At 37.6% G+C, this 21,089-nt stretch overlaps 1 protein-coding gene across 4 annotated transcripts in view; it reads right to left on the bottom strand.

Moving 5' to 3' along the window:
* LOC110029502 (DNA gyrase subunit A, chloroplastic/mitochondrial) overlaps window positions 1–21,089 on the bottom strand; it is a 110,482-nt gene that overhangs the window by 38,804 nt on the left and 50,589 nt on the right. For all 4 annotated transcript variants that reach the window (XM_020731825.1, XM_020731823.1, XM_020731824.1 and 1 more), the window contains 5 exons: window positions 15,235–15,300; window positions 15,003–15,091; window positions 14,151–14,199; window positions 3,202–3,288; window positions 2,997–3,090 (listed from right to left, as the gene is read on the bottom strand). In XM_020731825.1, the coding sequence (XP_020587484.1) occupies window positions 2,997–3,090; window positions 3,202–3,288; window positions 14,151–14,199; window positions 15,003–15,091; window positions 15,235–15,300 (385 nt within the window). The remainder of the gene's footprint in view (window positions 1–2,996; window positions 3,091–3,201; window positions 3,289–14,150; window positions 14,200–15,002; window positions 15,092–15,234; window positions 15,301–21,089) is intronic.

Raw genomic sequence — 21,089 nt, 5'->3', positions numbered from 1 at the left:
TGACAATAAGAAAGAAAATGAATTTGAAATAAATAATTGCATGTATGAGATTGACTAGCATAATGAAATATGTGTCTGCTAGCTTTATTTCTTTCGAACAATTGCTACATTTATTAGTTATAATCATATTCCCTTTAATATTTGAATACAAATACATGTTTATTCAGTATTATTATTGTACTAAACTAGTCATGTCTAAAAATAAAAACACTAATATTAATCACTAACTAGTATGCATGTTATTTTTCTCTATGTATAGTTAAACCTTATCTTAACATAATTTATCCAAGCATGGAATTTACCAGGTAGTGTAATATTAATTTGTAGGGAGGGAAAAGGAAATGATGGGTCACTAGTAGGGTGACATTTCTATTATATATTTTTTAAATGTACAATTTTAGATTTTTATAGTGGACAATGATAACTAACATAAATAAAGATTTTCATGTACGTATGATTTTATATTGGAAACTTAATTAGAGGTTCTATATTTTATTGATGATTGCTATATGCACGCTTCCTGGTTGATGGTGTTAAAGAATATTAGAAGAATTAAACTGTAAAAGTTTTATCACTCACTTAATCTCAATTAGTATATGTCAAGATGAGTTTCATTGGAAATTAGATCTGACTGAATCATCCTCATTTGATATTCCTCTGATTAATCTAAAAATGTTGACAAGGGTGTGACATGCTGAACCTCAGATATAATATTTTGTTGGAATGTCTTATTCAAGAATATAGTGGGTGTAGAGCTAAGGTATAATTACATCATTAGATGGCAATTGTTGATGTTGAGGCTAATCCCTACACGTAAATTAGTAAATTTGAAGTTAACAAGCCATCAAAAACTATATTAGCCAATTCATAATTGCCGTTCAAGAGAGACTTGTTCTCTTAGAGGATTGAAGCATTACTCATGGGAAAGTGCTATAAAAATGCAACTTATCTTTAAGTCAGTACATGCAAAATCACAAGATGTCAATTTGCCATTGATTAACTAAATCTTAACTTGAGAACATGACAATGAGTGGTTATATATCACAGTTAATAATAAAAAAAATTGATTATGCTTTTTAGAAAAAAATATTACTCTACACCCTTAACGATTAATTGCAAATTCATGTTAAAATAATAGCATCATGTAAGTAAGCAATCTCATTTGGGTTTGATGTTTGATAGGCGTAATACTGCATCTTTCATGCTTGTTATCGTGAAAAGAAGATTGAATATGAGAAGCATATTTGTGAGTTTATGTTGATAGTGGTAGGAGGTGAGAAAATTTTCTAACACTTCTGATTTACTAACTCCATGTTATTAATAGTTTACTAATTTACAGATGATGAATATTTATACTGAGTTCCATAGAGGTGCCTACGGACTAGATGTTTTGATGGCAAAGCGAACATGCAAACAGCACATTTATGTTGAAGGCACAAAATCATTAGTTTCATCTACACGCCCTAAATGCTAATCTGTAACAAGAATAATATCAACGCTCATAATCATGCTAGATAGTCCAGCGATTAATCAATCAATGGCACATTGATATTCTCAGACACTCTACATATGTAGTCGATAATGTAATCATTGAATCAATCAGGCATGTCATCGATACAATAACAACAAATCCTTAATCCCACTACATGGGGTTGACTGCATGAATCCTTTTTCTCTATTGCGTCTTATTTAGTGTCAAATTTTCATTTAGTTCTAATAAATTAAGAACATTTTTTATACAGCCCAAGTCTTCCTAAAGCCCAAGTCTTCCTAAGTCTACCTCTGTCTTTCTTGACATAAGTCGAATCTAAAACATCTACTCTCCTAATCGGATCATCAGATGGTCGATATTTAATGTGACTAAACCATCTAAGATGACTCTATCTAAATTGTCCGTCACGGGAGTTACACCAACCCTATCAAGGATATATTCATTTCTCATTTTGTCTCTAAGACTTGTCATCGATGGTAAAAAAAACAAAAGATGCAAATCGGCAATGGTGCTACAGATGGATTATACATTGTAAGGATTTGCGGTTAACCAATTCCTTGTTCATAATATTTTGCAAATGATGCCTATCTATGTTAAGTTTGATTTTTTATTGGATGAGTATTAATGAAAGAAGCATCGACAGAGACAAAGCTATCCGAAAATGAATTATATGTACCAGCACTATACTCACTAGATATTGCAATATATTTCTATGCACGCAACATTAGGCATAAATTCTGGAAAAAAAACCTTCCACTTTAATGCTTAGCCTTTGCATGTCACTTTCTGTAACCTTAACTGATTTGCATTTTATATTATGAAACTTCACAACAATTTTTCATTGACAAAAAAGAGATCTCAAAGTATTATTCCCATCCAAACCATAGACTCAAGAAATATAAAATTATATATAAGCTGTCTAATTCTAGTAGACTAGTTGAAACACAGCAGAGAATTTTTTTATCAGGATAAAGTTCTCATTTTAAAAAATAGATAAATGACTATAGACATCCAGCAAAAGAATAAGACCAATTTCGATAACATCACAAGATCATCATATTTTTCAGTTAAAGCTAGAAAGATAGCCTACATCCATATAAATAAAATAGAATAAATACATTTTATAGATAATTTACATATCACAGATCATTTACCTTATAACCATTATTATGCGTTGAATATTCTTTACAACAACTTTATTATCCTTCTAGCATATCATAGCTCAAGGATGCATCAATAATGTTTAAGAAATTAAATAAGCTACTGAAAACTGACAAGATGCATCAAAAAGTTCAAAGCAAGGATTACAAGAAGCGATATCAACAAGCTCTGTGAATCATACGTGATAGCTCTAAAGTGGAGCTCTACAAGATAGTGTGCCCCATTTCATGTCATGGTATGTGAAGCAAATTAATTGAGGCATACATAATTAAGAAAATGAACATAAATAGAAACTCTAAGTTAGCCGGAGTTTAGTTTAAACTGCAAGACGAAACATTCTCACTATTCATCAAAGTGGTCATAGCCATTGCATTGTTTGATGTTTCACGAATTGTGTGGATTACACCATCCAAATTGTCTAGTCCGATGATGATTCCCTGAGGATGACAAAATCAGGATAAAAACAAAAGAATCATTTCCCACCATGAAGTATGTAAACCATAGTTGAAAATATTTAATACTTTTTTCTTCACGACAATTTATAATACCTCCACGATATGCCTCCTTTCTTTTGCTTGAGAAAGCTGAAATCCAGCACGCCTTTCGATAACAGAGCATCTAAAATCAAGGAAGGCCTGAAATTCTGAATATCAGTGTCTCTGTCATTAAATTGTATTGTTAATCTAACAAAGCAATAGAATAGTGAAATATCCTTTAATTGGATAAGGCCATCACCCTACTTGTAAAATGAAAAAAATTATCCAAGGAAAATTTAATAAAAATGTCACACACCTACACTAGGAAACTCTACACAAATCCAAGAAAACATACATATTAGAGTTTTTTGCTCATAATAAGAACTCTCGTAATTCATTCTGATTAATTTAGCTAAGCATTCATGGTGAAAACTGATTAAAAGATTGATCACTGTATGTGGTGTTACAAAAATATCAAATGGGAATGAAAAATCAGCCTCTATAAGAGATGACACCATTAGGACAGCACAACAACACATCCACACACCACACCACCACAAACACGACACCGCCACACCTCCACACACCCCACCACACCACCACACCATCACACACATCACCACGCCACTCCACTCCACAACAACACATTCACACACCACACCACCACAAACACCACACACACCACACCACCACAAACACCACACACACCACCACACACACCCCACCACCACACCACACCTCCACACATCCCACCACACCACAACAACAAATTCACACACCATCAGACCACTCCACAACAACTCATCCACACACCACACCATCACACATCTGCACCTCCACACACCCCACCACACCACAATAGCACATCCACACACCACACCACCACACTTCCCTAAACCCTCCACACATGCAACCACAGTAGCACATCCACACACCACACCACCACAACACACATTAGCAGACGAATCACAACACCACCGCACCACACCACACACCACCACACCTATCTATTGCAATTTCATTGTGGTTTGTTCGTTGATTTTGGTGCACAGGCGTAACAAAAACATAAGTCAAGTTTTGGAAAAAAAATAGTAGATATCATGAGTCATCAATAACTTCAAGTTCAAGATCATAAATTTCAAAATTATATAAAAGCTATATCCCGAAAAATTAGATTTGAAAAAAAAGCAACAAAATGAAAAGTTATAACAAGTTGAGGATGGATATTTGTTTATCCATAATCTTATATGTATTCATTTATATTTCCTGTGACAAGATATTTTATCCAAATACCATGAAAAACGATTACGAATTTTCAGGCATGATGACATCTATTTAATGTGATGTTGACCAACTTCAAAGAAAAACAAGCCAAATTGGTCATATGGTTAAAAAAAGAATTCAAAAAATAAGGTTATTCACTCATTTAGTTGTGCAATTGTCACCTTGGAAAGATGTGAATATGGATTACATTGTTGGGCTACCAATTGCCCAATGATATTAAGTATTATCATAAATGTTGCAGACCAATTTTTCTAGGAATACATGTTTTATCCCTTGTCTTAAAACACATGCTTCTTATATTTTTAAACTTTAATTTTGCAAGCTTATTTGCTTGGATGGAACACTAAAATCTATTACTTTCGATCGCAAAATACAATTTCTAAGCCGTTTTTGGAAGAACTTTAAGGATGAAATTGGGTACAAAACTTCATTTCGTTGAATAGCTTAACCTCAAACTGATGGCCGAACAAAAAATGTCAATCAAAGTTGAAGAAACATACTAAAATGTTTTGACAAGGAAAATATAAAGCATTGGAATCTCATTTTAGCCGAAGTTCAACTATAACAGATCTATTAATCAAACTATGGATCAAAACCCCTATAAAAATGTTAATGAAACGAACCCCATCACATTGTTAGATGTGACCCCTATGATTATTAGTTCAGAATTTAACAAAAAGGCTAGTAAATGGTCCAATTAAATAAAAAATTACATTGGCAAGTGCGAGTAATTATTAAAAAGAAAGGCGCTCATTGTTGAAAGCAGCAAAACAAATCCCGCACAACATCAATTTCCTATAAAGATGACAATCAGGTTTGAACTCATTTGCAAAAGGAATGTTTCTCTTCAAGTGTGTATGCAAAACTTAAATCTAAAACCAAAAATTATATTCAAATCATTAAGCCTTTTGGTGACAATCTTTACAAAACTGACTCGCCCAGGTTTTGGCCACCATAAATGTTTCATTCTTTCACCATACTATGAATATAAAGAAGAACAAGATATCCATAACAAGTCTCCTCCTACCGTAAAAGAAAGGCATAGTCAGAAGAGATGAGGGGCCTTTAAAAAATTAAATTGCATAAAATCATAAAGAGGATTATTTCAGTAATTAAGGGACCTAGATGTTAATAGGTATAGCTCATCCATAAATACTCAATATATGTAAGAAGGGGATTTTTATGGAGAGTTTATGTTATAGATTATATCCTGAGTAGTGGAGAATTCCCTGTACGTGGAGTGGATTTCCCCTAACCTCAGATGGTGGGATTGATGGTCATAGTGAAGTACATGACTCCCGCTTCTGGCACTTAGCAACCACCCCTGCGTCATGCCAGATTTCCAATGATAAAAATCAGTGCAAAGCTGCTGTCTAGAAACCAGCACTGACAGATGGATTGCGGGCAGCATGACATTGGAGAAAAATGATCCTGTCTGCATTCTCCTAACATCTAGAAGACAATTCTTGGAAAGAGAACAAAGAAATGAAGACATCCTTCCATAATAAAAAACAATCCGCCAGGACCAGAACTAGTACGAGGACAGCCTGGAGAACCTAGGAGTAGCCAGAACTCCATTCCTAGATACCTAGAAGACCTTAAATAAGGTTCACTATTTTATGGTTTTAGCCTTAGTTATTTTCCTTCTTGATAAACCGTTATCAACCAATTTCTTTCTCCCATATCTATGCAGATTGCTAAATTCCCAGCCATCCTAGAGATTATCAGCTACAGTTCTAAAGTTTCAAATTCTTTACTCAAGAATCACTTTTGAGTCAGGTTGTCTATTTCCTCATGTTTAATCATCTTCATTTATCTTATTAATACTTTAGATCTGCTAGATTTGTTTTCTCTGTTATCCTACAGCTGGCAGCAGCAGGTTAAAGTTTTAAACACAGGGCCCAACATCTCCAGCAAAACCGGATTAGCTTTCTGAGTTCAACCAAGAATCTCACTGCGAGTATTTTTTACATCAGATTGAAAGCAGAAACCTGGGAACCAAACTTCTTGGGTTTCATCATGAACTAGGGGTAGCATAACAAACATATATATTATTGGTATTAACTTTATAGTGTCTTGAGAGTTGCCGTTGGTTGTGTTCGGTGACAAAATGGCCTTAACTTTAAAGTCATCTACTCAAGCTTTTTGGCAACTTGATGTTAGCATCTTAATCAGTTTCAAACATACCAATGTTGTCCTCTACACATCACCATAGAATTTTCTCAAACTTTTACATATAGAACGGAAAAAAATGATGAAATTAGTTGTATTTTTTCAGTTTATAATTTAGGTCAAATCTAAGAAGGTTATGTTTTTATCCGAATGGAATATAATTAAACCATCTGCACATTCAAGCCAGCCAAACCACAACCGCTAAGCATCCAACCTTCAAAAAAGCATTTCTTGCATATCCTCCACCAAAATTATTCATTTGGTTTAAACAAGTCATACAAATGTCGATTAATGAAAACTTTTGAACACCCATATTTCTTAGGTTATTTTCCTAACATAACTGGTGACAGCTATAATAAGGCAAGATATTTGAACACGGCCCAAAAAAATCCAAAAAAATACCAATTTGAACCTACATTTTAAAATATTTTTTTCCAGAAAACAAACATAGCATGTAGGCTTAGGAAGCTTCGTTAACAAAACGAAGTAAAAAATATTGCACCTGAAAAGATGGATATTGCATGGCATTTCATAAACAAAAAAAAAATCAATGTAGATGATTACATATTCTAAAATCCAGAGTAAGAAATCATAACTATGATGATCATGAGCACAGAAATTAATTTAACATGACAGCTTAAGGAGGGCTATAAGCTCTGAGAAGGTAATAAAAAGAAAGGGCAACGTGGGTTTAAGTAGTAGGGGTGTAAACGAACCGAACACGAACGAACAAAGCTTGTGTTCGTGTTCGATTCGTTTAAAATTTAGTTTGTTTGAAATAAGCTCGTGTTCGTTTCTTAACGAACGAGCCGAACATGAACTGAACACGAGCTGTTCGCGAACGACGAGCCAGTTTGACATCCCTAATATTAATATATAATATTATTATTATTATTTTATTATATATTATAATTTATAAAATTTAATGTTTTAAAATATAATAAATTATTTATATATAATTATTTTATATTATTTTATATTTCAAGCAATAACGATTCAAACACGAAAGAACGCATCACTGTTTGTGTTTGGTTCGTTTAACTAACCGAACGAAAAAAATTTGTTCGCGCTTGTCTCGTTTACTTATCGAACGAATCGAACACGAACTCATTGACGAACCGAACACGAACTGTTCGCGAACAACGAGCTTTTTTGACAGCCCTATTAAGCAGCAACGAATAACAAAATATTAGTTAAAACAAAACATTATATCTAAAAGGAGATAAATACATACAGACCACTCAAAACATTGATATTTACAAATTAAGCACCCATGTGATTTTTTGAAATATCGAAACTATGTAACTTTTTAGAATTTGCTAAAAATGAAAAATATGGGTTGGGGTTTTACCATGAATTTTAATATTTGAGTAAGAAATTGAAAAATGGATGAAAGCCGGTGGTCGATGTGTAAATAGCAAGTTTTGGGTGGTCTGCATGTAATTGCCCATTTTAAAAAAGCCACATCATCATTTGTCATGACCACAAGAAGCTGATCCAAAATCTATAAACACAGCTTGGTGAATCATTCACAGGCATTAATGCAGGTATTTGTAGAAGCCATAAAAAGGAAAGAAAACCCAAATAACTAATCATAAATTAATTTCTTCTAATCTTTCGTAACCAAAAATTTTCTCAAAGACATTGTTTCTGGAAGTCCTGCATGTAGTTGAATATCAAATGCCATGAAAATAAATATTCATAACAAAATCAGTCAATGGAAAAAGCCACCAATAGCTAGGTATTACATTAACGTGGGCAGAAGCAGGATCGAGTCCCTCACATGAGAGTTCCCGCATAAGCAATGACCCGGCTACTTTGCCTGGACATAACTGGTCCAGGTGTTTTCCCATTTGAGAAGTCGGCCGGTCCTCGTGGGTCACTCCTAATTATCATCTTATTATATATTTGACTTCATATGAGTCTAAGGTTAGTTTTTGTTTATGTTCTATCAAGATAGTCGTCAGCATCCCCCATTTTCTCTTATAAGGTTGTATCTGAAGGCCAGTGGTGCTCCGGTTGTATCTCATGTAGTGGTGATGATTCTCCTCCAAGAGTTGAGTGGTACTTGGAATGTATTTCGCTCCCGAGGAGGTGTTCATCATTTCCCAACTCCTCTGTATCCCACTAGCTTTGCTTCCACAAATTTCACCACGCTACAGCTGCCTCGACAGGCACATCCCGACCGCTTTCCTCAGTTCTTGCTCTCTCAACCGCCACCCTCCTTGTTGCCAGTCACCTAGAATCCTTTCTCCTGCATCCTTGTTATTGTTCCAACCACTTGAAACCATCCCCTTGCCGCCTCCTCGCTACCAGCCACCCAAAATCATTCTTCCAGCACGCTTGTTGATGTCCCAACCACCCAGAACTATCCCCCTTGCCACCACCTTGCTTCCAAGAGCCCAAAATCATTCTTCCTACAGCCCTAATGCTGTGACAGCTGCGAGAATCCTCCTCACGACTATTCCATCAGCTCTAGACCACCTCTAACCACAGTTCCTCCCCTGTCAAGCCTACCAACCACCTTGCCACCACCTTTCAAAGTCTGTAGTAGTCACCGCCACCTACTTAGATCCGCCCTAGTCTTGCGTCGTGTTTGTTGTTATTTTCCGTTTTCATGGTGTTGGTTATAACCGCCTATTCGCTTTTGTAATAATAATATTTGTTTGTTTATTATTGTTTGAGTTAAATCTGATACCATTTGGTATCAGAGCTAGCCTAACATTAGTCTCGTTCTAAGACTATTAGCATCCAACAATGCCCAACCCCACCGCACAAAAATCCTTTCCTTTGCTGATTTTTCAAAGTGGTCAATTAAAAATTTTCTTTTCCATCATATATCATTCATATACACCCTCTTCCGTCTACCCTAACCACACCATCAACGAGGCAATTGTCGGAGACTTGATGGGAAGAAAATGCCAAAAATGTCATTAATGAAAAATCACAAAGAGATGTCTAGGAATGGAATTTTTTTATAGAGAATGTGCAGCGATAAATCCTCCAACTGCAACAGAGGCTTACCGCCTTTGAGATAAGGCAATCTTGAAAGGTCAGTCATAGCCACAATAGTGACTTGCCAGATCAAAAAATACAATGAATCCCTTTCACCAGATAGATTTCAAAGAAGAAGAATCACTGCCCAAAGACTTGGCATAAATATCAAATAATTTAGTTTTTTTTAAAGTAGAAGTAGATTTGTCATATTTTGACGGTCATAGGGATCCAGACAAGTTCATCGAATAGCTCAGGACAGTTGAATGTGTCTTTGAGTACAAAGACATCCCACCAGATAAAATGATGAAACTAGTCGCCCGTAAGTTAAGGAGGAATGCATTTTTTTGGTTGGAGAACTTGATTCTTTGACAGCGAGAAAGTAAGAGTAAAATTATTACAAGTTCTAAGGTAAAAACAAAAGATTCAGTGCCAATAACTATCAGCTCTTTACATACAGGATATTCAAACCCTAACTTCATAAGTGGAGAGCAATCTCACCAAATGACCGTAACATCTTACAGGCAAAGTTCAATCCCAGGATCACACAACAAGAGTACACCCAACGAAAGATCTAAACGAACCTCACTTGGGAAGATGTTGGTTCAAAGCAAAAAACAGAAGGAATCAATCTGAATTTCAAAATCTGTCCCAGCCGGAAAGTGTCTCAAGTGTTACGGGTTTGAGCATAATAAATCGGATTGGACAACCAAAAGAATGATCTATTTCACTGACCAGGGGCAATCCAAAAAATTGTCAGTGACACAAAAAAGGATGAAAATGTCATAAATGGGTTTCAACTTCAAGCCAATGAGAAAGAGATGTTAGTGATTCAAAATGAGCCCACGAGAGAAACTCCAACCGGATTAGTGGGAATTATTCTAAAAGATAATGAGCCTAAGGAACTGATGCCTGAGAGGGGGAAACCCTTATTGAGGGAATTGCTAGCCAAGTATGACTCACCTGAAAGTGGTCCAACATGTAAGAAATGAGAAGCTTGTGAGTTAATGCAGGGAGACAATATGGACTTGTTTAGATTAAATTCAGTTCAACAGTCTGCCCACCAACAGATGGCCAGGGAAGAGATGAACCGCAACTTTGGAAATTATTGTAGGAGTTTGGTAGTGAAGAAAATTCTACAATGGGATCCAAGTACTACCAGAGTAAAGTAAGAGGCCTCTTTCGAGATGTTAATATTTAGAGTTACCCAGGCCGCCATAGCTTTCATCCCAGACTTGTGTCCTCACACACTTATTTATCAGATATACTTAGACAAGTACGAGGAGTGGAAGAAGTAGGGCACATACGTGATGATTCGAGACTTGATTCATGACAATACTCGTCTATCTATAGTATCCAAAAGGATGCAGATACATATTCTATCATGATGTGATTTGGAATGACAATGCCAATAGGATGGACATACCGAAAAAAAATAACATTTCCTCCGCCTTCATGGTGGTCGACCGGACACCATACTCGAGGAGCCAGAAGCTCTGAAAAATGAGATTGAAGCCTGAGAGTTACTTCTGAGAGATTGACGCGGGTGGAAGCAGCCCGCATGCAGAAATTCCCATGTAAGCAACAACCCAATTACTTTGCCTGGACTGAATCGGTCCAGATTTTTTCCCTTTTGAGGAGTCGGTTGGTCCTGGTGGGTTAGTCCTAGTTATCCAATTGCGATATATTTATTTTCATACGAGTCAGGGTTAGTTTTTGGCTTGTGCTCCTGTCAAGGCAGTGATACGAACCAAGTAAATTTTCCACGAAAATTAGGCCAAACAACTATGTTATTGCAAGAACATCAAAAAACTCAACACGAATATATAAGATAAGCACCTCCAATCAAGTAGACGATCTCTCCCAAATCATACAATTAGAGAGGTAGAAAATCTCTCCCAAACCATAACCCTAAGACTCAAGAAACAATCTCATGCATAACCCTAACTCAAAACATATTAGCCCTATTTATATTAAACAATAAATTATAATGATTAAATTGCCCTTAGGCGTCATCATAACATTAGTACCCTCCTAAAAAGATACATTGTCCTCAAAGTGAAAAAAAAATACAGTTGGATTTGGTCGTATGAATCCCGTGTGGTGTCATCATCTGGTAATCCTTTCCATTTAATCAAAAACTCATAGTGACCCTCACCATCTCGAAATGTCGTATTGTGAGCATCCTTTGGTCGCAGCAAAATCTAATAGTAACCTGACTTCAAGTCAATGCTGTAGAATATCTCCACCCCAAACAACTTATCCAGTAGCTTATCAATCCCTGGGATCTCTATCGATCCCACATGATGTGTCTCTTCCACAATATGCAACACAATAAAAAATCTTAGCTCTGCTTCCTGAACCACCCCCATCAGTCTTCAATGGCCCCGACATCTTGCACAAATCAATTCCTATCAAACTCCCCCACTCTTCTCCACTTATCTTCCCATCATTACTTATGAATCGCCTTCTGCTAGAAAAGCTGCCACCACAAAAGGCACTGACGTAGTTGGATGCAGCCCTCTGCTTGGATTCGACCCACCATAGTTCCCTTTCCTAGGTCAAAATTCTTCGAAGCTATCTTCTCCAACCTTGAATCGCACATTGTCGCATTCTGCCTGTTTCCACTCATTCCAAACCTCAAAATTTCGTGATATTCCCTCCAAAGGCTACTACTCAAATCTGCTTCTGAATCCTTCACTCGATCCTACCTGCTTTTGTTTCTTCCAACCATCTGAATGTTGCACTATTTCTTTCAAATACTATCACTCAAATCCACTCCTGATTCCTTCACTCCATACAACATCTCTTAACCTGCCTAAAGCTAACTCTTTTTGCAACTGTAGCTAATGGATCCCATCGTTTGCGTCACAGTTAGTTCTTTGCAGGACTGTATTGCCCCTGGCTATCACAAATCACGACTGAGTCATCAATATTACGACACAGTTAGTTCTTTGCAAGACTGTATTGCTCCTAGCAATCACAAATCACGACCGAGTCATCAATATTACGACGTGATAGAGACATGTAAACTATGATCCCTTCTCTCGCGACTATTTTGCAAGGTTTCATCACACCTTCCTATATGTTTTGATCACGTCATTGCTTCCTAGATAGCTCGATCACCACTGTATCAAGCCTATAGGCATGTTGTGATCTCGACGTTACTTCCTATCGTAATCCCGACATTGCTTCCTATTGTAATCCCGACATTCCCAGTAAGCTCCGACACAGACTTTACTTCTTAGCTCGGTCAAATCGCGATTGTGCCATGTACGTCACAATACTTCCCAGGTAGAATGCGCTAATACTACTTAATACGAACCAACTGATTTTACCACATAAATTAGGGAAACCAACAATTTTATTGCAAGAACATCAAACAACTCAACATAAATACATATGATAAGCACCTACAATTTCAGAGGTAGGCGGTCTCTCTCAAATCCTAAAATTCGAGAGGTAAGAAATCCCTCTCAAACCCTATCCCTAACCCTTTGACTTAAGACAACAATCTCATGCATAACTATAACCATAAACATATTAACCCTATTTATACTAAACATTAATAAATGATAAATGACTAAATTGCCCTTACGCACAGGCATAACAGACAGTCGTCAGCGTCTCCTGTTTTTCCTTCTAGGATTGTATCCAAAGACGAGTTGTGCTCCAGCAGTATCTCGTTCTGAGATGGTGATTTTCCTCCAAAAATCAAGTGGTGCTTTAGCTATATCTCGCTCCCTACCGCTTCGTTGACACACATCCTCCTCACTGCAAGCGCCCTAACAGGCACGTCCTAGTTGTTTTCTGGCAGTTCGTTCTCTCCCAACCTCCCCCGTCCTTACTGCTAATCACCCAGAATCCTTCCTCCCGCATCCTTATTATTGTTCCAATCGCCATAATCATTTTTGTTGCTGCTCCAACCACTTAGAACCATCCCCCTTGATGCCTCTTCACTGCCAGCCACCCAAAATTTTTCCTTTACACCCCTACTGTTGTTGCAGCCACCTGAAACCATCCCCCTTGCCCCCTCCTTGCTGCAGCCACCCAAAATCATTCTTCCTACAGCCCTACTACTGTGACAACCGCCAAAATCCTCCACGAGGTTGTTCCAGCCACTCTGGACCACCTCTAACCATTGTTCCTCAGTTGTCCTGCCTGCCTACCACCTTGTTGCCACCTTTATAAGTCCCTAGCTGTCACCACCCACCTCCATAGATCTGCCCTAATCGTGCGTCGAGTGTCGTGTGTATTGTTATTTTCCATTTCTGTGATGTTGGCTATAACCGCCTATAGGTTTTTGCATTAGTAATATTATTTTTTTATCGTTGTTTAGGTTAACTCCAGTATCATATATTGAACACCCAAACAACATTATATCGATGGGATCAAACATTATAACAAGAGCTTATAATGTTTTTCCAAATTCAGGCATCAAATTCATGAGCTTAACACCACAAAAAAAAAAAAAAGAACCGTACAATGACCTAAACACCCTAGTATAGATAAGCAAAGTTTGAAATTTAAGGAAAATTGGATTTAAAATTTTTTTTGTGGCTAAAGAACACCTGAAGTAGCTCTTTCAGACCCATCAGCTTTGGCTGTCCATCAAGAATGCTAGGCAAAAACAAAGATCCAAAATAAAAATGTCAGAAATTCCATATCATACTTACAAAAACTAAATATGGCTGCAGCATAATAATCAACAAAATAGTACAGTACATATTCCAATCACCCACTCAAGGTACAACAAAATATGAAGTGTTCTAAATGAAACTAATATTATCAAGATATGAACTTGATACAGCACAACTGGAGGGTGGTGGAATGGTAAAATCAAGACCTTCCAGCCACGCAAAGAAGACTCCATAGCATTCATACACACACAACTCTCAGTTAATTCCTTTTTAGGCCCAATATTAGTTGGTACTCTTCTATAGATTAATGGCACTGTAGATACATTTAATGTGTTGCCATGAAAATGATGTCAAAAAAATCATTTACATTTCAAAATAAATGTTATAAGAAATTGTTTCAAAATCTGAAACTTGGGAGAATTTCGTAACATAGGGAAATGATGGATTGACACAAAAGAATCTGTGTAGATGACATAATTTCTGGTCATCCATCACTCCCAACAATAGGGAATTCCTTTTACATTTTTTGTTCCGCAATGATATCATGCGGAACAAAACAACATTGAGAACCAGCTATATATATATATATATATATATATATATCACACAGAGTATTTCGGGCAAAAAATGCTTCTAGTCATGTAAAGAAAACTACATGGTCAGCATATATATATAAACCAATTTAACTGAAACACTTATATCACATTTTTCACAAAACAGATTCTTCAACTGTTAAAATTACACTTACTGACTCCAATGGAAAACAAGTTCCAAATTTCTTACCCTACCATATTGCAACTGAAACTAGATTGCAAAGCTGTGAGACGGTAAAGGTTGTTGAGCACAATGGCTGGGTCTGAACCCCTTTTCAACTGAATAAAAGACGTTTAGAGAAGAATTACAAGATAATGGATTATGTAATAATTTTAATTTTTACCATTGAGAAAGAGAAACAATATGTAATAGTTCCAGTACTAAAAAATTTACAAAAAAAATATATATAAAGGCCCCAAACCTCTATAACAACACGCATCCCAGTGCGATCACTCTCATCTCGAATATCACTTATACCATCTAATATCTGAAAATAAGTAAACAAGGAAACATCATATTTCACTGCAATTCTTCTAAATATGTTCTGTTTACAAGAGCTAACAAACCAATACAGCTAGCAGAAATTATTGGCAACAACAATTATTAGATCCCATAGTGTTGGGGAAAATTATAAAAAAAAAATGCTCAATTCTTATAAACAAACAATTGATCAGAGAATGTTATTTCAAAAATACCATGTCAACACCAGGTATGCAAAATTCTATCGATTTAATTAAATAAATAACAGGATAACAATTTATGCAGCATATAATAAGGGTTAAAGCTAATTAAGAAAGAGTTTGACAAACACAAGAACCCTACATTTATAATTTCATGCGTAAACAAAAACTTTCAGAGAAAGTGCAAAGAATTGAGTTTCAAGCACAAACGTATAGTAGCCTTGAGGCATTCATAACGATGAAGATACGAAGAATTGTAAAAGAATCATCAAACATGCAACATATTAGCATATTTGAAAGAAGTGGCAACGCCGCATCATGTCAGCAGCATTCAAATTTTGTAAACTCTTCAACCGGGAATGGCTGAACTGGTTAAGCCAAGGAGGCAAAGGGCCGGCCTACCCTTTGCCCGGTTTAGGGTTGCCGTCCAAGGGGAGGGATAGTTCTCTACTACTATATATATGTTCTTTTCTCTGATTAGGGTTCAGTTTTTTCTTTAGATTTCTGCCATCGGCGTCTTTCTCCCTTGCTAGAGTTATATCCGAGAACAGGTGGTGCATCTACTATATCTTCTCCAAGGTGGTCACTACCTTCCCATATTCCCTCCTCTCCTGCCTTCCATTGCTGCTGCACCTCTCCAGAACAATGTTGTTTGCTGCTGCTGCCTCCAACAGCTGCCCGGCTTGCTGCCGCACCGACGCACTGCCAAACTGCCAGTTGCCGCCCCTTCCTACCTTCCCCGGCATGCTGTCTACCAGACCCTCCCCGCTGCTGCTGTCAAACCTCCCTACTACCTATACAACCCTTTGTTCCTACATCCTCGTCACACGGTCCATCACCACCGCACCTTGCCCTAGGGAGCCTTCATGCTTGTGTCGTTGTTTTTCCTAATTTTAAGAGTTTTTGATTGTAACACCTTTGAATTTCAACAATAATATTCCCTTTCCATCGTGGTATTGAATAACTCACTAGCCTAATCCTAGTCCTATTTTAGGATTTCTTAGCATCGGCCATACCCAAACCATCTCTACTCCAAAAATAAATTTATTTCCCATCCTCAAATACCCTCTTCCAATTCCCAAACCCTAATCATGCCACCAAAAAAACAACTGTCTGAACATACACGAGAATAGATGTCGCGAGAGATCCGTCAACTTCAGCAGATATTTGCAAAGATTGATGACGAGACCTAGTAAGAGATTACCCTCGATTGTAATATGGAGAGTCAAAGGGGAGAAAAAGACGAGGATCTAAATCCCTTCCATAAGGAGGCCTTTAGTGAAGAGAAAGAGAGACTACGAAGCTATGAAATTTATTATCAGAAGAAGCCGAGGAAGGAGGCAACATATGGAGGACATAGATTTTATAATACAAGTGGATGTACTGGAGATCAATGGAGGTATAGATCCAGATAATTTCATTGAATGATTGCGGTTGATCGAGAAAATATTCGAATAGAAAGAGGTGTCGGAAGATAAGAAGGTGAAGCTTGCGGTCATTAAATGGAAAAAGAGCGCCACCTTGTGGTTGGAGAAAAATTGAAGAGGCAAAGAATGAGAGAAGGAAGTGACAAATATACAACATGAGAGAAGATGAGAAAGAAGATACAGAAGAAATAATTACCTCCTCACTACCGCCAGGATATATTTTTGAGATTCCATCAACTACAATAGAGAGAACTATCAATGAAGAAGTTCACAGCACAGTTTGAACAAGTACAGATTAAATGCGAGTTGGTTGAAAAAGAATTACATACCATAGCCCAATATCTAGGGGGCCTGAGGATAGCTATCAACAACATTGTTCAACTACAACCCAATTGGTCATTGAGAGAAGTCCAGACCATAGCCTTGAAAGTCGAATGACAGCAGAGACAAAGAAGACAACCGCCCTCATTCAGCAGCTACCAACAACTACAGCTACCAATAATGCCACACCTAGAGAAGTTGAATAGACTAAACAAGAAAGTGACAAGACATATTTGACTGAAAAAAATCCCTAAAAGGATAATTTGTTCAGTACTATGCTTGTCAGGAAATGTTTTAGGTGTCTTGGTTATCAACATAGAGCCTTTAGATATCTCAGGAACCGGTTGTTTATTCACGAAGTAGGGCGTCGTCGAGGAAGTGGATGAAGAGTAAGCATAGGAGGGTACGGAGGAGGAAATTCAGCTCCAAGGAGACGAGGGAAAAATGCTAGTCATAAGGAGGGTTTTATAGACTCAGTAGAAGAAGGATCATCGTGTGGCTCAGGCATAGTATTTTCCACACAAATTGTACAGTGAAAGAAAAATTCTACAGTTTGATTGTTGATGGTGGGAGTTGTGAGAATGTAGTATACACTTTAACAGTGAAAAAACTGGGTTAGCCACACAGAACCATCCTCAATCCTACTTTGGTTGAAAAGAAAAAAATGAGATGGGCGTAGATCAACTGTGCTTAGTTGAGTTTTATATCGGAGATCAGCTAAAAGAGCAGGTGTGGTGTGATGTGGTACCTATGAATGCTTGTCATATTTTGTTCGGTAGGCCATGGCAATTGACTGAATACCCAACACAACGGGTTAAGGAACACTTATTCTTTCAAGAAGAATGGAAGGCGCTTATTTTTTTGCCTATCAAAGACACGAGTGGACATCACAAAGGAGATGTCGGTAACAAGAGCCACCATTATGCAGTAGGTACGAGAGGCTTTAGTGGCAATGGGCTTTGGTCCTAAAAGAGGGAGCAAAGTAAGAGGTTAAGATACCGGCGCCCATACAGACCCTGTTATGAGACTTTCAGGACGTCATGACCGACAACCTTCCAAAGAGATAGTCACCTTTGAGAAATATTCAACATGCCATAGATCTCATACCCGAATCAGTGTTACCAAATCGGCCTGCCTACAAATTAAGACATGCATAATATAAAGAATTTCAACTACAATTACAGGATCTCATTGCGAGGGGTTTCGTCAAAGAACCAGCCCGTGTGTTGTCCCCGCCTTGATGGTACCAAGAGAATGTGCATTGACAATCAAGTCTTCAATAGAATTACTATCAAATACAAGATACCCAAGCCTCGCCTAAAACTATCTCTTGGATCTGTTGCATGGAGTTATTATCCTTTCCAAGATCGACTTACGCGGGCAGATATCGCCAGGTCCGAATGACTCCAGGGGAAGAGTGAAAGACCGCTTTCAAGGCCCGAGAAGGAGTATAGGAGTGGGCAGTCATGCCTTTCAAGTTATCTAATGCACCGAACACGTTCATCAAATTGATGAATCAAGTGTTCCAAGCTCACATCGGGAAGTTTGTAGTGGTGTACATTGATGATATTCTAGTATACAGCAGATCCGAGGAGCACTTACGCACCTAAGGATAGTCGACGAGGTTTTGAGATTATAGAAACAATACGCCCATTCAAAGAAGTGACATTTCCTGACATCAAAGGTAAACTTTTTGGGCTATATTATGTCTAATGCATGCATTCAAATGGATCCCACGATGATTGAGGCCATTGTGAGCTGAGCGGCACCTCAGTCTTTTATTGATTTGAGACAATTTTTGCGCTGACATCATTCTATAGGCGATTCATCTGGAACTTTAACACCATCATAAATCCTAAAACCGAAATTTTGAAAGGTAAGAAATTCCAATAGACAGATGCAGCTCATACCAATTTTCATACACTGAAGGAGAAAGTGACTCGGGCATTAGTATTGGCATCACCGAACTTCAATCAGCTACTTAAGGTGGAGAGTGACGCCTCCAATGTGAGGATCCAGATAGTACTGAGCCAAAGAGGCCACCCTATAACATTCTTCAGTAGAAGTTGAATGAGTCCAAGAAGAAATATTCGACTTACGACAATGAGTTCCACGTGAACATGAGAGATCTTAATCACTAGAGTCCCTACCCACTGACGAGCGAGTTCGCCTTATTCACAGATCATGAAACTTTGAAGTTCTTGAACAGTCAAAATAAACTAAAGTGCCGACATGCACCCTGAGTGGATTACTTAAATTGTTCTAGTTCGTGCTTAAGCACAAGGTGGGAAGCCAAAATCGAGTAGCAGGTACACTGAGCAGCTGTCATTTGTTGATCACTTCTATGAAGACTCAAGTCATAGGCTTAGAGGTGATGAAAGAGTTGTACGGAACAAATGAAGATTTCAGAGAGATTTGGGAGAAGTTTCAGAAGAAGCCTATTGAGCCATATCACAGGCTGATAAGTACATGTTTCACCGGAATAAGTTGTGTATTCCCAGATGTTCGTTAAGGGATTCCATTATTCAAGAGAGCCGCAATAGAGGACATGCAAGACATTTTGACAGGAGTAAAATCTCGCACTCATGAGGGAACGCTTTTTTATACCTCGATAGATGAGAGAAGTAAAGCGGCAATCAGGCAAAGCAGGATTTGTCATTTGACCAAAACCACATGGCAGAGTGCTGGATTATACACTCCATTACCAGTACCGGAGGCCCCATGGTTGGATGTTAACATGAACTTTGTGGTGGGTCTTCCGAAAAAACAGCGGAACAAGAATTTTATGATGGTTGTAGAAGATAGATTTTCAAAAATGATGCATTTTGTACCTTGCCAACGAACGTTTAATGCATCGCATGTCGCTGATATGAATTTCAAAGAGGTCGTGAGACTACATGGGATACCCGAGACCCTCCTCCAACAGAGATGTCATGTTCCTAAGTCACTTATGCAAGAATCTATGGGGAAGCTTGGCACTAAGCTTCAATTTAGTTTAACAGCTCAACCGCAGACGGGTGGTCAGACAGAGGTGGTGAACAGAAGTTCGGAGGACCTTTTGAGGTGTTTTGTGGGAAAGAATATTAAGCAATGAGATTTGATTCTAGCCTAAGCCGAATTTACTTTCAACAGATCTGTGAGCCCGACCACGTGTATGAGTGCAAGCCACTCACGCCACTAAACTTAGCATCACTCCTACCCACATTAAAAATTAGCGAGGATGCTGAGAAACAGGTGCAAGAGTTTCAAAAGCTACACGAACTAGGAAAAGAGATCACTAAGCAGAACCGCAAGTACCAAGCCTAGGAGAATAAGTCTAAGAAAAAGATGACATTCAACGAAGGAGGCATTGTGTGGATTTGGCTGAAGAAAAAAAGGTTTCCAGTGGGAGATTTCGAGAACCTCAAGCCCAAAGTAGATTGACCCTTCAGGATTCTCAAAAAGCAAATGACAATGCCTATAAAACTGACCTATCAGAGGACTACAATATTTCTGCTACCTTCAATATAGCTTATTTGATCCTGTGCTACGAAAAACCAGATGCTTTTACGAATGGTTGAAGCTTCCCCAACCCCGAGAAACTGATTATGGTCGGAGCACCACCGATCCTTGGATACAACTCCAACAAAGGGGAAAGAATACATCGGTAAAAATCCATAGCAAAAACTGAACCCTAATATGAGAAAATAACACCCACACACACCACACACACACACACACATATATATATATATATATATATATGTATATATATATATACATGTATACACACGTGTGTATATATATATACATATGTATAGATATATATATATATATCTGTATATATATATATATATATATGTATGTAG

This window comes from Phalaenopsis equestris, unplaced genomic scaffold, assembly GCF_001263595.1.
Source record: "Phalaenopsis equestris unplaced genomic scaffold, ASM126359v1 Scaffold000580, whole genome shotgun sequence".
NCBI lineage: Eukaryota > Viridiplantae > Streptophyta > Magnoliopsida > Asparagales > Orchidaceae > Phalaenopsis > Phalaenopsis equestris.
Note: the sequence above shows the minus strand (reverse complement) of the source record. Positions and strands in the feature narration are given on the sequence as shown.